Source organism: Ovis canadensis, chromosome 7, assembly GCF_042477335.2.
Source record: "Ovis canadensis isolate MfBH-ARS-UI-01 breed Bighorn chromosome 7, ARS-UI_OviCan_v2, whole genome shotgun sequence".
NCBI classification, from domain to species: Eukaryota; Metazoa; Chordata; class Mammalia; order Artiodactyla; family Bovidae; genus Ovis; species Ovis canadensis.
In genome coordinates, this window is record NC_091251.1 from 32,301,319 (window position 1) to 32,322,587 (window position 21,269).

At 38.7% G+C, this 21,269-nt stretch overlaps 1 protein-coding gene across 4 annotated transcripts in view; it reads left to right on the forward strand.

Moving 5' to 3' along the window:
* NEO1 (neogenin 1) overlaps nt 1-21,269 on the forward strand; it is a 237,560-nt gene that overhangs the window by 82,586 nt on the left and 133,705 nt on the right. For all 4 annotated transcript variants that reach the window (XM_069595573.1, XM_069595574.1, XM_069595575.1 and 1 more), the window contains 2 exons: nt 574-727; nt 13,788-13,924. In XM_069595573.1, coding sequence (XP_069451674.1) covers nt 574-727; nt 13,788-13,924 — 291 coding nt within the window. The remainder of the gene's footprint in view (nt 1-573; nt 728-13,787; nt 13,925-21,269) is intronic.

Sequence of the window (21,269 nt, forward strand, 5' to 3'; positions counted from 1 at the left end):
TCACCCCCATCTAATAGATAACTCTATCTTCTACCCCAGGAGTGACCTTTTCATATGCCTAGAAGAGGGTGATTCTGTAAAGTGTGAACACACATATAGTGGTAGCTTGATAGTTGCACCATTGTAAAAATTAAAGGAGTAACTATCTCAATAAGCAAATTAAATAGATGAAGCTCAAAGATTTTTAGAAGTAGCACACAGGTATAGGAAAGGAAAAGAAAGGAAACCTCTTATGATATCTCTGATTGATGAGGATGCTAAGGTCCTGAGCTTGCTCAGTCTTTTTCCTATTTGTACCACTTATGAAGTATTTTCCTTATGTTATCTTTTAAAATGAAGGGAGGTCAAGTCAGATCTCACTCAGGTGACCAGTAAGGACACTGAAAGCAAGAGCTATCACTTAAACATGTTTAAGCCTCCCAGAGAGCCTCAGACAAAGTTTTGTACACGGGAATTATTAAGAAATGCTTGCTAATTTAAATGGAATTTTCCTGAATTTTTGCTTAAACTATTTCGTTGTATAAAGCCACACAGACTCTTAACCGTTTTCTTTTGTTTTAATTTTTTTCTCAGATCCTGGTGCCACATCAAGCTTGGTGTTTTTGAAACAGCCTTCTTCCTTAGTCAGAGTCATTGGTCAGAGTGCAGTGTTGCCGTGTGTTGCTTCAGGACTTCCTACTCCAGCCATTAGATGGATGAAAAATGAGGAGACAGTTGACACAGAAAGGTAACTCTGTCTGCCTAAAAGCCTTTTTCAGCCTTGGCTTGTGACTTCGTCTAATCTTATTTGAGACTACTGATTAATTTTAAAAAGGTTATCTCTTTTATTTTTATTTAAACACATCATGATGCTTATTTATCATTCTTGAAATATGTTTATATGCTGTATATGATTAGGATGTTCAAAGAATGCTTTTAAGATATTAAGGGATAATTTTTCCATTGGTTTTTCTTAGCTTAAGGCCCTTAGGATTTCCTTCCTTAAATTGTTCCTAGAGTTTCTAGTGCTAACTACCTGAGATGTCTAACTTACTCTCATATACATTTTGTCGATGATAGTTTTTTCCTTTACACAGTAAAAGAAAATGTATTCCTCATTTTTTTGTTTTTGACTTTTAGAATCGTACCAGCTTCCTTCTGTGACCTCAAATTTTTCATCTTACACATTTTTCATCTTGCCTTTTCTGTTGACATTGACCACCCTATTTTCCCTCCCAAACACTGTCATTACTTCCTTTTGTTGCTGTGGTTCAGTTGCTAAGTCCTGTCCGACTCTGCAACCCCATGAACTGCAGCATGCCAGGCTCCCCTGTTCTTCACTATCTCCTGGAGTTTGCTTAGATTGTTGTCCATTGAGTTGGTGATGCTATCTAGCCCTCTCATCCTCTCCTGCCCCCGTCTCCTTTTTTCTTCAGTCTTTCCCAGCATCAGGGTTTTTTTTTTTCCAGTAAGTCGGCTCTTCACATCGTGTGGCCAGAGTATTAGAGCTTCATCATCAGTCCTTCCAGTGAACATTCAGGGTTGATTTCCTTTAGCATTGAGTGTTTGATCTCCTTGCTGTCCAAGGAACTCTCAAGAAGCTTCTTCGGCACCACAATTCAAAAGCATCAATTCTTCAACTCTCTGCCTTCTTTATGGTCCAGCTCTAACATTCGTACATGACTACTAGAAAAACCGTAACTTTTGACTATACGGACCTTCATCAGCAAAGTGACATCTCTGCTTTTTAATATGCTATCTAGGGTTGTCATAGATAAATGTCTTCCAGGAAGCAAGTGTCTTCTAATTTCATGGCTACAGTCACCATCAGCAGTGATTTTGGAGCCCAAGGAAATAAAATCTGTCACTACTACTTTTTCCCCTTCTGTTTGCCATGAAGTAATGAGACCTGATGCCATGCTCTTAGTTTTCTGAATGTTGAATTTCAGGCCAGCTTTTTCACTCTCCTCTCTCACCTTTTTCAAGATGCCCTTTAGTTCCTCTTCACTTTCTCCCATTAGGTGGTAACATCTGCATACCTTAGGTTGTTGATATTTCTCCTGGCAGTCTTGATGCCAGCTTGTGATTCATGCAGCCCACCATTTTGCATGATGTACTCGGCAGAGAAGTTGCATAAGGAGGCTGACAATATGCAACCTTAACATACTCTTTTCTCAATTTTCAACCAGTTCATTGTTCCATGTCCAGTTCTAACTATTGCTTCTTGACCTGCATACAGGTTTCTCTGAAGACAGGTATGGTGATATTCCCGTCTCTTTAAGAATTTTCCACAGTTTCTTGTGGTCCACACAGTCAAAGGCTTTAGCATAGTCAGTGAAGCAGAAGTAGATGTTTTTCTGGAATTCCCTAGCTTTCTCTATGATCCAAAGAATGTTGGCAATTTGATCCTCTGGTAAATCCAGGTTGTATATCTGGAAGTTCTCAGTTCATATATTGCTGAAGCCTAGATTGAAGGATTTAGAGCATAACCTTGCTAGGATGTGAAATAAGCACAATTGTATGGTAGTTTGAACATTCTTTGGCATGGCCTTTCTTTGGGATTGGAGTGAAGAAATCCCAAAGTCCTGTGGCCACTGCTGAGTTTTCCAAATTTGCTGATCTGTTGAGTACAGTACTTTAGATTTTAGATAGCTCAGCTGGAATTCCATCACTTCCACTAACTGTGTTCATACTAATGCTTCCTAAGGCCCACTTGACTTCACATTCCAGGATGTCTGGCTCCAGGTGAGTGGCCACACCATCATGTTTATTCAAGTCGTTAAGATCTTTTTTGTACAGTTCTTCTGTGTATTCTTGCCATTTCTTCTTAATGTCTTCTGCTTTTGTTAGATCCTTACCATTTCTGTCCTTTATTGTGCATATTGTTGCATGAAATAGTCCCTTGATATCTCCACTTTTCTTGCAGAGATCTCTAGTCTTTCTCATTCTGTTGTTTTCCTCTATTTCTGTGCATAGTTCATTGAAGGCGGCCTTATCTCTACTTATTATTCTCTGGAACTCTGCATGCAATTGGATACATCTTTCCTTTTTTCCTTGCCTTTCACCTCTTTTATTTTCTCAGCTATTTGTAAAATCTCCTCAGACAGCCACTTTGCCTTCTTGCATTTTTCCCCCCTTGGGGATAGTTTTGGTCACTGCCTCCTGTACAGTGTTACGACCTTCCATCCATAGTTTTTCTGGCACTCTGTCTACTGGATCTAATCCCTTGAATCTATTCTTCACCTCTGCTGTATAATCACAAGAGAGTTGATTTAGGTCATACCTGAATGGCCTAGTGGTTTTCCCAACCTTCTTCAATTTAAGTCTGAATTTTGCAATAAGGAGCTCATGAGTTGAGCCACAGTCAGTCCGGTCTTGTGTTTGCTGGCTGTATAGAGCTTCTCCATCTTCGGCTGCAAAGAATATAATCAGTCTGAATTTCAGTACTGACTATCTGGTGATGTCCATGTGTAGAGTCGTCTGTTGTGTTGTTGGATGAGGATGTTTGCCATGACCAGTGTGTTCTCTTAACTCTGTTAGCCTTTGCTCTGCTTCATTTTGTACTCCAAGACCAAACATGCCTATTACTCTGTGCATCTCTTGACTTCCTACTTCTGCATTCCAATCCCCTGTGATGAAAAGGACATCTCTTTTGGTGTTAGTTCTAGAAGGCCTTAGATCTAGTAGATCTTCACAGAACTGGTCAGTTTCAGCGTCCTCAGCATTAGTGGTTGGGGCATAGGCTTTGATTACTGTGATGTTGAATGATTTCTGTTGGAAATGAGCTGAGATCATTCTATCATTTTTGAGATTTCAGGCAAGTCCCAGGTGGTGCTAGTGGTAAAGAAACCATCAGCCAATGCAGGAGACATAAGAGACACAGGTTCTATCCCTGAGTCAGGAAGATCCCTTGGAGAAGGAAACGGCAACCCACTCTAGTATTCTTGCCTGGAGAATCCCATGGACAAAGGAGCCTGGTGGATTCTGGTTCATAGTGTCACAAAGAGTTGGACACAACTGAAGTGAATTCCCATGCACACACTGCATTTTGGCCTGTTTTGTTGGCTATGAGAGCCACTCCGTTTCTTCTAAGGAACTCTTGCCCAGAGTAGTAGGTATAATAGTCTTCTGAATTAAGTTCACGGATTCCTGTCCATGTTAGTTCACTGATTTCTAAGATGTTGATGTTCACTCTTAACATGTCCTCCTTGACCATGTCCAGTTTGCCTAGGTTTATGGACCTAACGTTCCAAATTCCTATGTAATATTGTTCCTTACAGCATCGTACTTTACTTTCACCACCAAACACATCCACAACTGAGTGCTGTTTCCTTTTGGCCCAGCTGCTTCATTCTTTCTGGAGCTATTAGTAATTGCTCTTGGCTCTTCCCCAGTAGCATACTGGAGGCCTTCTGACCTAGGGGCTTGTCTTCTGGTGTCATGTCATATTGCCTTTTCATACTGTTCATGGGGTTCCTTATCATCCTGTTCATGGGCTTCTTGTGGCTGGAATACTGGGGTGGTTTGTCATTCCCTCCTCCAGTGGACCATGTTTTGTCAGAACTCTTCAACATGACCTGTCCTTCTTGTGTGGCTCTGCATGGCATGGCTCATAGCTTCATCGAGTTATGCAAGCCCCTTCACCCCAACAAGGCTGTGATCCATGAAGGGCCATTTACTTCCTTAGGTAATGGATTTTTTTCTCAGTTGTATTCTGGTAAGAGAACTGGGTGGTGACGATGGAGGTGGTGGTGTTCTGTATGATTTATTTCCATAACAAAGTCATCTTGTGCATTGTAGAATGTACAGTAACAGCCCTGGCCTCTGCCCATGAGATGCAATAGCACTCCCAAGTTGTGACAACCAAGAATGTTTCTAGACATTGCCAGATATCTGTCAGGAGACAAAATTATGCCCAGTTGAGGACCATTTTCCCAGAGCAGTGCTGTCCAGTGGGGACATGATGAAAGCCACATATATAATTAAAAAATTTCTGGAACACATGGCACTGCTAAATACAATAATTTATACAATGTACTGGTTAAAGTGAAATTTAGTTCTGCCAGAACAATAAAGTTTGTGTTTAGTCCTGCTTCAGATCCTGCATTTACATTTCCTCAGTCAGTCTAGCCACATTTCAAGTGTGAGTAGCCACATGTGGCTGGTGGCTGTTGTTTGGATAGAGCAAGTGTAGAGCTTCCCAGTTGACTAATTCAGCGTAAGCAGGTAATCTTAATTTGTGTAGTTCAGTAAACAAGATATGGAAAGGAGTATCTGTCTGGTCAGCTTGGTAATCAACGTTTTCTGATCGGTGGGGATGCTAGAATACAATCAGATTGTTCCTCACATGTTCCATTAGCCAGACTGATAGTACCATCTTCAGTGTCACCTGATTTCTTACTGAGCACCTGTCCAGTCACCGACTTCTGCCTGTACTTTACTCCCTTTTCCCCCACTCTGTTTTCCAGCTAAATATTATTAAAAGAATTCCTAAGACTTTAAGGGAATTTTTTTAAACCTACACGAACTGAAAACATGAGGAACCTTAAGATAGACTATATAAATTTTAAGCTCTTAGAGTAGAAATTTTGATTGGCTACATGTTAGAACAAAGTCTCAGGAATAGGAGAGCTGAGATAGGTTATTTTAAAGCTTTTATATTGTATCTCGGTAGAAGTACATTCTAAGACAAATAATAAGAATTTGATTTCTTATATAAGAAATAAAAGTGAGAATTTCCATGATTCTCATTTGTTTATTCAATAATGATTCAACAAATATTTATTAAATGCTCTTTATGTTAGGCCCTATTCTAGGTACAGGAAATAGAGTAGTGAACCACATAGATTTTTTGCTCTTAGGGAGATCATATTCTAGTGGACAAGAGTCAGGCAATAATTATATGAACGTAAAATTTCAGTTTATAATAAGTGCTTTGAAGAAATTAAGACAAATTTAGTAATTTCCTAGTTACATTACTTTGAATTTTAAGGATAAAGAGGAGAGAAAAGATTGAGTAGACTCTCCCATCTTGAGTTTTGTAGGCTTCTCAACACTTCAGTTATGTGGTGGAAGAGTCTGAGAAGCATTGCTTTGCCGTACCACTGTCTCAGGAAGCTTCAGAAGAATATAAGAGCAAGACAGTGTTGGTGTTCGTCACACTGGTGTTTCCAGACACAGGCATAGTACTTGGCATATAATTGGGTAGGAAGAGTGTGACCAGTGTATTTTGGTTGAATATCTGAATGTAGTATAGGGAAATGTAAGTAGGTGAATGGAACACAACCATGCTTCAGATTAGATACAAGTGATCATTCAAAGTATCCTTGTTTCTGCCAGAGTCTTATGACATATGTGGATGGACCTTAGTTAATAAATTATGTAGACCTCAAATTAGAAAGAAATTTAGAAATTGAAAGAAAAATGTGGCTAGAAATCTAGGTAGTAACTGGGCTGGCTCTAGTGAAAAAGAAAAACCAAACAAATTATTAGACATCCTTCTCAATTATTAATCTTAGGAACTAGTTAAGAGTATTTCAAAACATTTCCATGACTTTTATAAATGTGTTAAGAATTGATATATTTGGTTAATCTTTTGATCACATTTGTTTGGATCCAAACCAAACATAGCTATTGAAGTGGGGGTGGTGGTAGAAGTGTATCCCATTCATTGAGTAGTTTCGTTTGAAAGGGAGAGAATTCAGAAAATACAAATGCTAAAGTGCACGGTGACTGACAGCAAAATGTAATTTAGTAATTAAATAATGTTATGTTTTAGTGGAATGATAGAACCCAGCTGCAAAAGAAACAGGTTATGGTTATAAAAATGCTTAATGTTAGATTACAATTGACAATAGTAGAAAAATTAGATTGTTTAAAGGACAAGTGGAGGACTTCCATTTCTGGAAAGATTTGAGTAGTGTTTTCCCCTGTTGCATACAACTGAAAACTCTGGACATTACATGTAGAACAGATGCAAGACTCTGAAAGGTGGAGAGAGGAAGGGACCTTAGACCTAAGAAACAACATGATGTTAAGTTCCCTGGGTTTTGTTTTTACCTTGTATATCCCAGCTTGAGCTGAAGAAGCTGGTAACCTGGAACCACCACAAGGCACAAACAAAAATGCGCTACCAAAGTGTGTTTTCTCTAGCCAAAGGACCAGAAAGGGACAGCAAGATAAAAACTACTCCAACTACTCTAATCATTCCTACTCCAGCCAAATACCACATAAAGAACTGTGACCCCGTCCTCTCCCACGCCAGCAAAGGCCCAGAAGGAGGCCTCGACCTCTGCCTTCAACCAGGTTGTGATGAAGTCTCCCATCCTCCCTGCCCTGTGGTGTCAGAGGCTAAGTAGAGAGCCAAGATATTCATCCCAACCTAGCAATATTGAGGCCCCCACCCCTGCTGTGTCAGTGGAGGTGCCTGGGGAGCCTGGACTTTTATCCCACCTGGCAACAGAGACACTCTTTCCCAGCTTCCCTTCTCCACTAGGGTGGTATCAAAGGAGGCCTGTGGAGAGTCAGGACTTGCAGTACCTTGTAAGGGTGAACCCTCTCTCCTCATGGTGTTACTGGGTGCCACGTGGGGAACAGTAACAAGGCACTCTTACTGCACCCAGCCAGAGAGCAGGCTCAGTGGAGGCGTAATGAGGAGCCAGGACTCTCGGTCCTGCTAAGGCATAATGCAGAGTCCCCCTTCCCCCTCAGATGTCAGTGAAGACTGAGAGTGGAACCTGGACTTCCACCTCCACCCGACTTCATGAGGTAGCGCCTCCCCTTTCCACTGGGTGTCAGAAGAAGCCACCTGCAAGCAAAAGGTTTAGTAAGATCCAGAAACTTATAATGCCCCAAATATCCAGATGTCAATGGAAAATTGCTCACCAAATCAAGAATGAGGAAAATCTCAAATGAGAAACGACAATTTATGCTAAAACTGAGATTACAGGTCTTTGAATTATGTAAGAAAGATTTTTAAAGCAGTTATCATTAAAATGCTTCAACAAGGAATTATGAATACATTTGAAATAAACAGAAAAACAGAATATCTCAAGAGATAAATAGTCTCTTCAGAGGAATAGAAGATTTAAAGAAGAACTAAATGGAAAATTTTGAACTAAGACAATAACAACTACAACAAAAAAACCCAACTCATTAGATGGGCTAACAAGAGACTGAATGGGATAAAGGAAAGAGTTAGTGAACTGGAAAAAAAGGGAGACGACACAAGATGATCGATATTAGGACTGAACCGGGGTTGCCACTACAGACGCGGCAAACATCGAAAGGATAATAAGAGAACACTATAAACAACTACTAGTCATGTAGTAGAGTAGTCATGTATGGATGTGAGAGCTGGACCACAAAGAAGGCAGAATGCTGAAGAATTGATGCTTTTGATCTGTGATGCTGGAGAAGACTCTTGACAGTCTCTTGGACAACAAGGAGATTAAACCAGTCCATCCTAAAGGAAATCAACCCTGAATACTCATTGGAAGGACTGATGCTGAAGCTGCAATGCTTTGGCCGCCTGATGCCAGGATCTTTTAGAAAATATCCTGATGCTGGGAAGGATTGATGGCAGAAGGAGAAGAGGGTGACAGAGGATGAGAAGGTTGTATGGCATCACTAATTTAATGGACATGAACTTGGGCAAATTCCAGGAGGTGGTGAAGGACATGGAGGCCTGGCGTGCTGCAGTCCATGAGGTCGCAAAGAGTCAGATACCACTTGGTGACTGAACGACAACATAAACAATTGTACATCACATAAGTTTGACTGAGACAAACCGTTTCCTCTAAAACACAAACCACCATATCTAACCCAATATGAAATAAGTTAAGTAGCCCTCTTAACTCTTAAGGAGATTAAATTTGTAATTTTAAAACTCTCCCCAAAAGTCTGCAAGTCCACATAGCTTCACTGGAGAATTCTATCAGTGTTTAAAGAGTTAGAACCAATTCTACACAGTCTTTCTGGAAAATGGAAAGAATTGGAGCTAATATTATATAGTGAGAATTTTATTATGCCTCACATTTTGGGTGCATGTAAATGCTGTGTTATCTTACCTGGGAAGCACTGAACAGAGGAACCTGGAGGGCTACAGTCCATGAGGTCATGAAAGAATAGGACATGACTTAGCAACTTAACAATAAAATTACTAACTTTTGCTCTGTGAAAGACCATGTTAAGAGGATGAAATGATAAAGCTACAGTTTTCTTGTGGGGACAAAATATTTGCCAACCATATATCAAACAAAGGAGGAGTATCTAAAATGTGTAAAGGTATCTCAAAATTCAGTATTTAAAAAAGTATATAATACAGTTAGAATGTAGACAGAAGAGTTAGATAGTTGAGTTCAGCCACTCAGTGGTGTCTGACTGTTTCCAACCCTGTGGACTGCAGCACGCCAGGCTTCCCTGTCCATCACCAACTCCCAGAGCTTACTCAAACTCATGTCCTTTGAGTTGGTGATGCCATCCAACCATCTCATCCTCTGTCATCTTAGATAGATGGTTCACCAAAAAAGATGTACAGATGGTAGATAAGCACAGGAAAAATTGTTTAATATCATTAGTCATTAGGAAGTGCAAATTAAAACCACAACATACCACTGCATACTTAGAGAGTGACAATACCAAATGTTGTCAAGTATGTGGAGAAACGAGATCACTCTGGCATTGCTGGTAGGAATGTGAAGTGGTGCAGCCACTCAGAAGAGCTGTTGGACAGTTTCTGAAGAAATGTGTTGCAACTGCCATATCACCTAACATTTACATTCTTGGGCATTTATCCTACTGAAACGTTCAGACAGAAACCTGCAGGTGTATATTTATAGTAGCTTTATTCATAATACCCCCAAACTAGGAACAACCCAGCTGTCTTTCATTGAGTGAAGGATTAAATAAACAATGTCTATTCATACTCTGGAATTACTGTTCAGCAATAAAAGGAATGAACTGTTGACAATTGCAACAACCTGGATGAATCTCCAGAGAATTATGCTGAGTGAAAAAAGCCAATCGCCAGAGGTTGCATACCATGTGACTATTTATGTAACATTCTTCATGAAATGCAAAAATTATTGAAGTGGAGAACAGGGTAGTGGTTGCCAGGTGTTAATGAGGTGGGCGAGGGAGGGAGGTGGATATGGCTGTAAAAGATCAGCAGGAGGGATCTTTTTGGTGGTGGGAACGTCAGTCTCCTAGTTATAGTTCTAGAGGGTCTTACTGTTGAGGGAAACTAAGTAAAGGGTCCATGAGATCTCTCTGTATTATTCCTTGGACCTGCATGTGAATCTACAGGTACCTCTAAAAAGTTTAAAGAAAAAAAGCAAATAAGAGTGTATGTGAGATTAGCTTTCTTCTACCCTTCCTCACCTGCTGTTTTAGAGGAAGAGGTGTCTAAGAAGTTCTTTTGTGTTCTGGATATTATTTTCCATTTTCTCCAGTACTTTTGTAAATCCTCTTTTCAGATGTTTTCCTCTCCAATGGCTACCTGTCTTTTGTCTTTAAAAAAGCTCACCTTTCTCTCACTCAAATAACAACACAGAGAAACCTAAATTAAACAAGTCATTTTCCTTGTGTGTTCCCCTTCACACTTACTGCCCCAACCTTAAGAGTTTTTTTTTGACGTGTGTTTCTTCCTCAGCTTTTCTGTCCAGTCCATCTGTCATTTTACCTCCTAAATATCTCTGAAATTCATGTGCATTGCTAACACCTTATTCCAAGGTGCTATTGACTGTCACATAGCCTCCTTTTAACCCCACATATACTCTGGCCTCATTCCAAATGCCCTTGCCATAGCAGTCTTTTCAAAGCCCAGGTCTTAACTACATCATTGTCAACTTCCCACCCACTTTTAAAGATGTTTACTGGACTTCCATTTTTTTTCAAGTTAAAGATTCAGATTCTTAAAATAGCTTTCAGAGCCTTGTGTGGTCTGGCTCCATCCTCATATTTTTGCTTTTTTAATTCTTACATCTGGCCACATTTGTGATTTTTGGATCCCCAGATACACTGTGATCCTTTCTTTCACAATCCTTTGCATGTGCTAGACTTCCCTTTTGAAATCTTTTCCTCCCCTTCATTATTAGTTAGTTGCTATTCATTCTTCAGATCTCAGCTCAAAGGTCATTTTTATCAGTGAAGTCTCTTTCTGATTTTCTGACAGATTCTTTTGGTATACCATTGTGTCGTATACCAAAGTCGCTCAGTAGTGTCCAGCTCTTCGTGACCCCATGGGCTATAACCCATCAGGCTCTTCTGTCTGTGGAATTCTCCAGGCAGGAGTACTGCAGTGGGTCACCATTTCCTTCTCTAGGGTAACTACCCGAGCCAGGGCTCAAACCCAGGTCTCCTGCATTACAGGCAGATTCTTGACTGTCTGAGCCACCAGGGAAGCCCGTAACTCTACCGTTGTGTAGAGTTACCATTTTTTATGTCCGTCTTTCCCTCTGAATTGTATGACAGCGCTGATTTTGTTTTTGCTTGCTTCAGTATCCCAGCTGACATGTTACCTGACATACATAGAGACACCAGTAAATAATTATTAAATGAATGAATAAATCCCTTTCTTTAACTTCATCATCCAACTTTTCCAAAGAGTAGACATTATTTCATGCCTTCTCTTTAACCCCAGTTGTTACTGCCATGTTCCATCCTTTTCTCTTTAAATCCATTACAGTGACTTTACAACTTCTACTTGTTTCTTCACTAAATCTGACCATGTTATTAATCTACTCAAAAGCCTTTCCCTTTGGCCAAAGAAATAGGTCTTAGCACACCATGTTCTCCTCAACTGACCCCCGGCTACTCAGAGACACATCTGTACACGCACTCCTTATGTCCAGCAGTGCTCGGTTTGGGTCCATTCACCATGAATACTTCTCCACTTACTGTCTCTGTTGACTGCATCTCTGAATTTTGGAGCTCTAAGACCTTGATTTCCTTTGTACTATAAGCCACCATGTTATTACGTGAACAACTTAAATCATTTCTGAAAATCTGTTTGACGTTCTTCCTCCCAGACTTCTTTTAAGGAAAGTAAAATCAGCTGCGTTAAGAAAGACTGACTTCTACTGTTCTTGTACTCATGGCAAATATGAGGCATAGCAAGTATCCGGAATGTTTCTTAGTATGATTATTAGATATAAATTGCTATACCTCAGTTTCAAAAGTACTAACTAATGTTTCAAATTATGTTCCACTCAGCCTGGATATCATGTGCGTAGGGCTGATTTCCCCTTTATGAATATTGTTTTCCATTTATGAAACATAGTAGTGAATTTGACCAGTAGTAAAATATAGGATATTAATTTTTGTAAATTTGCCTTGTTTTGTGAGGTACCCAAACCTTGTTTTATCTGTTTCTTTTATCCTAGTCATTCTTTCTTGCTTTCCTCCATTATATGTTGTCTAGCTTCTCTATCACATGAAGTTGTAATTTGAGGGTGTAATTAAGATAGCTCACATTGGAAGGCCACTTGATAAATTTAGTCATGATCTTTCAGAGTATTTCTTAGAGAAGTCACCACATCTGATTCTGGTTTTCCCTTCTTGGTACAGAAACTTAATCTTGCCTGTTGGATTCAGGAAGACTAATTACTCAAATTCACAGTGTACTAAAACTTAAACCGGTGTAGTACTTTACTTACAATGAGAATTGTTTTAAGCGTAGCCCAGACTGAATAGTGATTTCCTCTGATTTTTCTTCCCCATCAGGAATTCATATGAAAAGCCAAATTGTAATCAGAACTTTTTTGTTGAGCATAAATACAGACAGGAACTATAACAATATCAAGATCTATGAGAAAAATCTGCCTGTGAAAGCCAATTAGTTACAAAACCTTAAAGTAAAAGTAAAATTCTAACTCTCCAAAGTCTCCAAATTTAACTAAACTTATTAACTTTATAAAATTTTCATCAGAATATTGATTTGTGATTTCTTCCTTGATGTTACAGAATGATTCAGCTTTCCTTTTAAATATTCTTTTTGAGAGAGAGAGAAAGGGAGGGAGTGGGACAGGAAATGAGATTTTCATGTGGTAGCTATTTCACTTTCCAGGGATTACTTCAAATAATGTATATATAACATCCTACAATGTTACAGATAGCAAAATTCCTTTATAAAAATACTTCACCTGTACAAAAATTTTAAAAAATATATATTCTCTTTAAATAGACTTAAGTCATGTAGAGTTGGGTCAGTAATGTTTAGTATCCTTGCTGATAATGATGTGATGGTGGCTAGTTTGTGCCGAGTTGCCACACCCAGGAAATTGCTGTCAACCATTCTTCTCTCTCCCTTCCCTTCCTCTTTTCCTTCCTTTCCTAGCCAAGCTATCATTGGAAACTTTCAGTAGGCACTGTGACCCCATGACTTTCTGTTTCTGATCTGACATGTTGCCCTCTCTGTTAGTCATTTGAGTGTGGCATCACTGTGCTGGTGTGACTCTCAGTGTGAAACCAGACTTCAGAATTACACAATTTGAAAAAAAAAAAAAAAACTAGGTGGAGTAGGTAAGCAGGGTTGGATTGTGGGGAGTGGAATTGGTCACAACAGTGGTATCCCTTTGGGAATAATTAGTGTCAGAGATAATTCGTTGTAACATTTTGATTTGTATTTATGATACTTATGCATGTAAAATATGAGCAAAGTAAATTGGACTAAATTAAATTCTGATATTTTACATTGGTCTCAGTCCATCTATAGCTGTATAAATAATATGTGTTTTATCTGTTTTATGTAGAGAGTTTTTCAGGTGTCATATTTCTCATTCTGAAACATATCAATATTTTTAATGCAGCTCTGGAAGGTTGGTATTGCTGGCAGGTGGTAGTCTGGAGATCAATGATGTCACCGAGGATGATGCTGGGACTTATTTTTGTATAGCTGATAATGGAAATGAGACCATTGAAGCTCATGCAGAGCTTACAGTACAAGGTATGCAAATATTTCTTGTATAAATTTTAAAAATACTGTCGTACTCTATGGTTTTGCTAATTGTTAAACATTAATCTAGAAGAGGCAAATACAGCATAATAGTTAAAAGTCTAAGCTTTAAACCAGGCTGCTTGGGCTCAAATGCTGGGTCTTGTATTTCCTAGCTGCAGAACTATAGGAGATTTACTGCTCTATGATAAGAGTTGTTTTCAGGATCAAAAGAGTAACGCTTGTAAAACTCCCAGAATAGTGACTAGAATATGGTATAAGCTCAAAATTAGTTGTTCTCTGTAGTATAAGGTAGAGAAGGGTGCAGTCTGTGGCATCTGGAAGATCACTTTTTTTGTCTCAGAATGCTTTATCTTTCTCTGACTGAGAGCCACATATCCTAAGCATTGGTGTTCCCACCTTTCAGGTGAATAGATCACCTAGGAAGGAGTGCGCTGTGGCTTTCAATGTAACACCTGTTTAATTTTATGATTTTTTTTCTTTTCAACTAATGCTGACCATCAGAGCATCTCCCTTATAGGTTCTGTGATTCAGAAGCCAAAGAAAATGACCATGGCATATACAGACAACCTCCCCATCTTCCCTGCTCTTCCTCCATCTGGAAATGTACTGTCAGAGGAACATTTGCTCTCTCTCCTATGATTTGTCTGCAAATATTTGTTTCAAATAAAAATCTTGAGGACCTCTGTTACTATTAGGGAAATCCAACACTGCTTGGATACGTGGAAGTATACGTTAGCTCATGACATTCAAGTTGTCTCCAAGTGTATTATATTTGATAGAATGCTTCCTGCTGTGTGGTTTAGGGTGGTTTCATGTTTTATATAAAAGTCTTTCTCTTGGTACATTTTGTGGGATTCAGAGTGGGAAGTAGTCACATTCCTACTCTGATTGATAGGAATTGAGCACATTGGGGTTCTATGCTGGCAGAGGCATAGAATGTTTATATTCTCTACTGCTATCTGTGGGTGGACTTATAATCTCTGAAAACCAAAAGAGCAAGTCTTAGAGTTCATATAACTGTTACCTCACTTGAGCTCAGCTGTTGCTTTAGCTAGATAGAAAGTAGGTTTAGACCAACTGTAGAATGACCAGTTTATTTCTTTGCCTTTATGTTGATGGAACTGGACAAATAAAATATTAGTGAACTCCATCTTAGTTGGAACTCCATCTCATTTACTCTACAGACTGTAAAGTTAGTAGAAGAAAGTATAGGAGGATAACTTTGTCACCCAGGAGCAGGAAAAGATTGTTTTAAATAAAAGTTTGGATGCAGAAATCATGAGGCAAGACATTGATGGCTTGAATCATGTCCGATAAAGTGTGTTTTTCTTGAACATTCAGATGATGAAGAAGAAATGAGGAGCAAAGGATGGATTAAATATTTGGGTAAATCTAAGTGGATGTTGACTATATAGAATGATAACATTAAATGGGATTTAAAATAGAGTATACACATGTATAAGTCAGGAGTAAGGATGTGGAGTTAGTCTTCTAAGATTCTTAAAATGTCCAGAAAGTGGTAAAAGTACCATGTTATATTAGAGGTTAATAAGGCAGGGATGTGTCCTGTAATCTTTGTGGGAGGTTTTGAAAGAACAATAGAACAATCTAACTATAACAAGATAATAGAAGAAGAAAGTAAAAATAAAAAGTTCTCCAAAAGAAAGTAAGAAAAGAAAGGAAAAGGAACATAGAATAAGGTGGACTAAGAGAAAGCAAATAGTGAAATGGTTGACTTTTCATATTATTAAGAGTTAATATAGAAGGAAAATAAAACGATTCTAAATATGTATTGTTGTTGTTCAGTTGTTCAGTCATGTCCGACTCTTTGTGACCCCATGGACTACAGCATGCCCAGGTTCTCTGTCCTTCACTATCTCCCAGAGTTTGTTAAAACTCGTGTTCATTGAGTCAATGATGCCATCCAACCATCTCATCCTTTGTCACCCCCTTCTCCTCCTGACCTCAATCTCACAGCATCAGGGTCTTTTTCCAGTGAGTTGGCTCTTTGCATTAGGTGGCCAAAATATTGCAGCTTCAACTTCAGCATCAGCCCTTCCAATGAATATTCAGGGTTGATTTCCTTTAGAATGGACTGATTTGATCTCCTTGCTATCCAAGGAACTCTCAAGAGTCTTCTCTAGCACCACAGTTCAAAAGCATCAGTTCTTACTCACCCTTTTTTATGATCCAACTCTGACATCCCGTACATGACTACTGGAAAAACCATAGCTTTGACTAGATGGACCTTTGTTGACAAAGTGATATCTCTGCTTTTTAATATGCTGTCTAGGTTTGTCACAGCTTTTCTTCTAAGCATCAAGTGTCTTTTCATTTCATGGCTGCAGTCACCATCAGCAGTTATTTGGGAGCCCAAGAAAATAAAATCTGTCACTGTGTCCACTTTTTTCCCATCTATTCACTGTGAAGTGATGAGACCAGATGCCATGATCTTATTTTTTTTAATGTTGAGTTTTAAGTCAGCTTCTCTCCTCTTTCACCTTCATCAAGAGGCTCTTTAGTTTCTCTTCACTTTCTGCCATTAGGGTCGTGTCCAGGCAAGGATACTGGAGTGGGTTGCCATTTCCTTCTCCAGGGTATCTTCCCGACCCAGGGATTGAAACCAGGTCTCCCGCATTGCAGGCAACTCTTTACTGTCTGAGTCACTAGGGAAGCCCAAATATATATTACCTCATAACATAATCTCAAATAGGAAAGGCAGAAATGGATAGAACTACAAGAAGTAGACTAAACAAACCCACAGCCCCTAGTGGTAGATTTTAATACACTTCAGTAGTAGATAGGATATGTAGAACAAAGCAAGTAAATACCAACAAAATAAAAACTGCAAACTGTCATAATACAAAACTGAACACAATTAACAAAGTTGACTTAATTGACATTTTTAAAATATTGCACCAAACAAATGAATAAACTATTTTTGTAAGTGCTTATGAAACTGTTATTAAAATATGCCATATATTGACCATAGAACAAATTTAACAAATTTAAGAAAATTGAAATTCTATGGATTTGACCTCTGTGGAATTAAGATTGAAATTAATTACAGAACTAGGGGCTTCCCTGGTAGCTCAGACAGTAAAGGATTTGCCTGCAATACGGGAGATCCGGGTTTGAGCCCTAGGTCAAAAGATCCCCTGGAGGAGGGCATGGCAACCCACTCCAGTATTCTTGCCAGGAGAACCCCATGGACTGGCAGGCTACCAACCATAGGGTCGCAAAGTGTCGGACACAACTGAAGCAACTAAGTCTGCAACGCGCAGGGGATGCTTAGAGGAAATGTACAGTCTTGTGTATGTTCGGTTGTGTTCTCTTCTTTACGACCTCATGGACTGTAGCCAGCCAGCCTCCTCTGTCCATGGAATTTTCCAGGCAAGAATACTAGAACAGGTTGCCATTTCCTACTTCAGGGTATCTTCTGGACCCAGAGATCCAACCCGCATCTCTTGTGTCTCCTGCTTTGGTAGGCAGATTGTTTTACTACTGAGCCACCTATGAAGCTCTTACTTAGTACATATATTAGAAGGGAAGAAAGGCTGAAAGTTTAGTGATTTAAATATTCATCTCAATGAATGGATAAAAAAGATGTGATATGTATATGTATTAATATATATGTGTATATGTATACACACATATTCACACAATGGAATGCTACTCAGCGGTAAAAGAATGAAATAATACCATTTGTAGCAACATGGATGGACCCAGAGGTTATCATACTAAGTGAAATCAGTCAGTCAGAGACAAATATCATATATCACTTATATGTGGAAGCTAAAATGATAAAAATGAACTTACAAAAGACTCAATAGATATAGAAAACAAACTTACGTTTACAAAAGGAGAAAGGAGGGGTGAATGATAAATTAGGAGTTTGGGATTAGCAGATACAAACGTACTATACGTAAAACAACAGGGTCCTACTGTGTAAACAGGGAACTATATTCAATATCTTGTAATAAACCATAAGGGAAGAGAATATGAAAAAGTATATATATATATAACTGAATCACGTTTCTGTACAGCAGAAACTAATACAACATTGTAAATCAGCTATATTTTAATAGAACGCATATGTAAATAAATATCTCAAAAAAAGCTAAAAGAGAAAAGAATAGCAAATATAACCCAAAGAAAACAGAAAAAAGAAAGTAATCATAAGAACAAAAATTAATGAAATAGAAAGCAGACATTCAAAATAAGGTGTTTCCACAGAGGCAAAAGTTAGTGCTTGTAAAGAATAACAACGTTGATAAACCCCTGAGAAGACATGTATAAATTGACAAGATCTTTATTTAGACCAAGAGTCAGCAAACTACATGCCATGGACCAGATCTGCTAACTCTTTATTTTTCACATAGCCAGCAATGAAAATTGGGAGTCCAGTACTCAGCAGATTGATAAATCTACAAATATCATTGAAAGAAGAAAAAGCCAGGCAAGAAATAATGCATACTTTATGATTCCATTTTTATAAAGTTCAAAAACAGGTAGAACTCATCTGTCATTTTAGAAGTGAAAATAGTGATTATTTTTGGACAGGGGCAGGGTAGTGACTCTTGTACAGTGGAGTTTCTGGTGTGTTAATATTCTATTTCTTAATGTAGGTGGTAGTTACAGTAATTCAGGCTGTAATGTTAATGTGTGTCACATGAGGTCTTTTTCGTTGTTTACAGATAAAAAGTCATGTACAAAACCTTTTTGGAAAATTTTGAGTCTTGTCCCATAGCTGAAAATATTTGTTTCTTTTTCTGATGGGAAAGCAATTACGAGAAATGGTTTGGGGTTATATATATATAAATAATTTATTTACATAGTTATTTTTGTATTTATAGTCATACCTGTCTGATTTCTGTTGTTTTTTAAAAAGTTATAGTTACAGGAAATGCCATAGTGAGTGTTAATGCAGAAAGGGTTATAAGTTCAGTCTTCATCTGTTAAATATTTCAAATTTATTGTTTTATCGTTAACTCCTGGGATTTCTACACATGCTGTGACGTGAATTAGCCCACCGTGTATTTCCTGTCATCTTAGATTGTTGATAACACTTAAAATGGGTCATGAGTTGTTTTTTTTTAAAACAGGAATTTTTCCTTTTCTCTTAAAACATTCATTATAGTCTATGATACACATCTTCCCTCCCCACAAAAGAAGAAAAATTTCCATCTGTATTTTTGTGAGGTAAGTTGATATATTCTAAATTGATTAAAAATTTAGAATTCCACAGTCTTTCTCTGAAGTCATACGGTAGCATCATCTACTTTTCCTGCCCTTCTGCTCTACTCTCTCTGATCTCTGTCCACGTTAAGACACTCATCGCCCCTCTTCTCCTAGTCATCTTCATGATCTCATTTCCCTTTACTTCATGACAATTTACAATAGTCTGCCCTCATTTATTAGAACTCTCGGTTCTCTTGGCTTAGGGTAGAAGCAAACTGCTTATGGCTTATGTACAGATCACAAGCCCACCCTTCATGTGTTAATGGAGAGACACCACAGAGAAGCAGTTACGAGCAGTCTCTGGACCCAGCATACCTGGGTTCCGGTCTTACATCTGTCACTTCCTAGCTGTGTGAACTTGGCAAAGTTATTTAACTTACCTGTGTCTTAGTTTCTTTTATCAGTTAAGTGAGTTGTTATAAGGCTTAAAGAAACTTCTGGCACTCTTCCACCAGAACCTGGGATGGAAATGGAACTCATCTTGATCAAACTGTGTTTAGTGTCCTGGACACACTGTGTGATTTGATGGGGCTCTGTTCCCCTACATCCTCTCATGAGCATGTGCTCAGTCACTCAGTCATGTCCGACTCTTTGTGACCCTGTGGACTGTAGCCTGCCAGGTTCATCTGTCCATGGAATTGTCTGGGCAAGAATACTGGAGTGGGTTGCCATTTCCTTCTCCAAAGGATCTTCTGGAACCCACATCTCCTGCATTGCAGGCAGATTGTTTACCACTGAGCCACTTGGGAAGCCCCGTAGCGTCTCACCCTCAGCTAAAATTTCCAAATTCCAGATAGTTCTTTTCCTGATTTCTCTTTGAAGCTTTTGATAATCATCTTCTTAACCTTAGGTAATTATTATGTCTCTTAAAATAACTTTCTTTTCTACCAGTAGTGTTTCTCACTGATTTGTTTATGTGCCTTTCCCCACTACTTCTAGACTGAGGTTCTTATCATCAGGGACTGGTCATAATAATTTTTTGTCATTGTGCTAAGTCACTTCAGTTGTGGCTGACTCTTTGCAACCCCATGGACTGTAGCCCTCCAGGCTCCTCTGTCCATGGGATTTTCCAGGCGAGAATATTGGAATGCTTTGCCATTTCCTCCTCCAGGGGACTTCCCAACCCAGGGATTAAACCGAGTCTCTTAGGTCTCCTGCATTGGAGGCAGGCTTTTTACCACTAGCACTACCTGGGAAGCCATGGTCGTTGTAGATTGTCAGCAATTAATTATTGAATAAGTGAATAAACCCTTGTGTTGAAATTTTGAAATGTGACAGCTAGAATAATTTCATGTTTGTGGTTTCTTTATTATTCATGTTTTCCTTTGCACCTTGCTTTTAATAGATTTCTGAGTGAGTGTGAGTGATAGTCGCTCAGTCATGTCTGACTCTTTGCAATCCCATAGACTATAGCCTGCCAGACACCTCTGTCCATGGAATTCTCCAGGCAAGAATACTGGAGTGGGTTGCCATTTCCTTCTCCAAATAGATTTTAGTTTTTTTTTTTTTTTTTGGCCTTGCCACAACACATGTAGGATCTTAGTTCCCCAACTGGGGATTGAACTTGGGGCCCCTGCGGTGTTTTAACCACTGGACCGCAGAGTCTTAACGACTGGACCACCAGGGAAGTCTCAAGTTCTAATATTTTTAAAGCAATTGGAATTATTTTCTTTAATTTATTTTTATTTTTTAATTGACATATAGTTGATTTACAGTGTTGTGTTTCTGGGGTACAGCAAAGTGATTCAGTTATATATATGTAGTATATATATTCTTTTCCATTATAAGTTATATATTAAATATAATTCCCCATGCTATACAGTAAGACTTGTTTATCTGTTTTACATATATTAGTTTGTATTCGCTAATCCCATCTCCTAATTATCCTCCCTCCATCTTTTCCCTTAGGTAACCATAAGTTTGCTATGTCTCTAAGTCTGTTTTGCAAATACGTTCCTTTGTATCATATTTTAGCTTCCACATATAAGTGGTATCATATGATATTTAGAATTTACTTCATTTAGGATCACAGTATCTGGGTCCATCCATGTTGCTGCAAATGGCATTATTTCATTCTTTTTTATGGCTGAGT